General features: G+C 39.0%; 1 protein-coding gene across 1 annotated transcript; it reads right to left on the bottom strand.

Moving 5' to 3' along the window:
- Positions 1-385: 385 nt before the first annotated feature.
- LOC147548196 (uncharacterized) lies at positions 386-937 on the bottom strand. Its single transcript, XM_086668002.1, has one exon. It carries the CDS (start codon positions 935-937, stop codon positions 386-388), a length of 552 nt encoding a protein of 183 aa, XP_086524128.1.
- Positions 938-1,307: the final 370 nt, after the last annotated feature.

Here is a 1,307-nt window from a genome sequence, read left to right as displayed (position 1 = left end):
AGGAGATAACATCGATCAACAGAATGACCGAGACGTTTGCAATGAGTGCACATTACATCTCTGTTACAAGTGTCAGCAATGTGTCCATGAAGGTTGCACTTAGTACAATAAGGACGAACTCGCTTATTTTTCGGGCGAGGTAAATCACTTTCTTTCAACTTGTTAGCAGCCGTGATCTTAGCGTTGAAAGCGTGAAAGTCAAAAGGAGCATTGATCTTATTTTCTGCTCTTCTTGAATGACCAAATTATATACCTTGGCCAGAGAAGGTAGTGGTTCCATGAGAAGTATGTTATTGCAAGTCGCAGAATAACGTTCATGAAGACCCATGAGAAATTCAATCGTACGCGAGGTAAGATGATATTCAATAGTTGTTTTGCCAACACGTCAAGCACATGAAGTGGGTGGAATGATAGCATCCAATTCGTCCCAATAAGACTTCAACTGAGAATAATAAGATGAAATAGTCTGGTGCTCCTGAGTAAGGGCAGAAATCTTTTTCTTCAGCTGATAAATGTAGGTAGCGTTAGACGTAGCAAAACGCTCCTTCAAATTCTTCCAAAGATCAAAAGCAGAAGCCGAACGTCTTGTGCTACGTCGGATTTCCTCGCTGACAGAATTGGATATCCAAGCAGCCACCATGGTGTCACAACGGGTCCATGCATGAAGTTGCGCAGGATCCGTCGGTTTAGGGAGCGACCCATCGCTAAAACCTTGCTTATCTTTAATGATAAGAGCATCGTGCATACTGTGAGCCCATTCAGCATAGTCTGGACCGGTAAGAACGAGATTAACACCAACAGAAGTGGCATTGTCCGAAGGATGCACATAATAAGCCTCACATATTTGTTGAAGAGGAGGAGTAGTGTCTGTCATCGGTGGAGTGTCATCTGAATTCGAGTTCAGATCACTGATGTTGGCAGATTGTCCAGAAGTCATTGTTCTTTGAAGATGGAGTTGGGATGATCAAAGTATAACGATAATAAGAATCCGTAGAGCTCCTTAGAATGAATAAAACCCGAATAAACGAAATAATTATTATCGAGTAGAAATCCCAGAAATATCAACTTTGCTCTAATACCATATTAAATTGAAGGAGGAACAAGAGATATAATTATCAAAGGTGATTTCATTGATAGACTTGGGTACATATTTATAGAGATTACAATAGGGTTTGTAGAGAAATAATAAATAAGGAAATATTACAAAGAGGAAACAATTAAAATTACAATTGCTATATTATGTATTTCTTTCTATCTTGGGGAGATATCTTCTAGATATCTTCCTTTTCTTCAATATACTTCAATAG

The sequence above is a fragment of the Eschscholzia californica genome, unplaced genomic scaffold (assembly GCF_041429995.1).
Source record: "Eschscholzia californica isolate CP2 unplaced genomic scaffold, dmEscCali1.0.p SCAF_3, whole genome shotgun sequence".
In the NCBI taxonomy this organism is placed as follows: domain Eukaryota; kingdom Viridiplantae; phylum Streptophyta; class Magnoliopsida; order Ranunculales; family Papaveraceae; genus Eschscholzia; species Eschscholzia californica.
This window is presented reverse-complemented; position numbering and strand designations above follow the sequence as displayed.

What these genes read in the sequence shown, in the direction of transcription:
- LOC147548196 (XM_086668002.1), bottom strand. Translation starts at nt 937, where the DNA reads ATGACTTCTGGACAATCTGCCAACATCAGTGATCTGAACTCGAATTCA.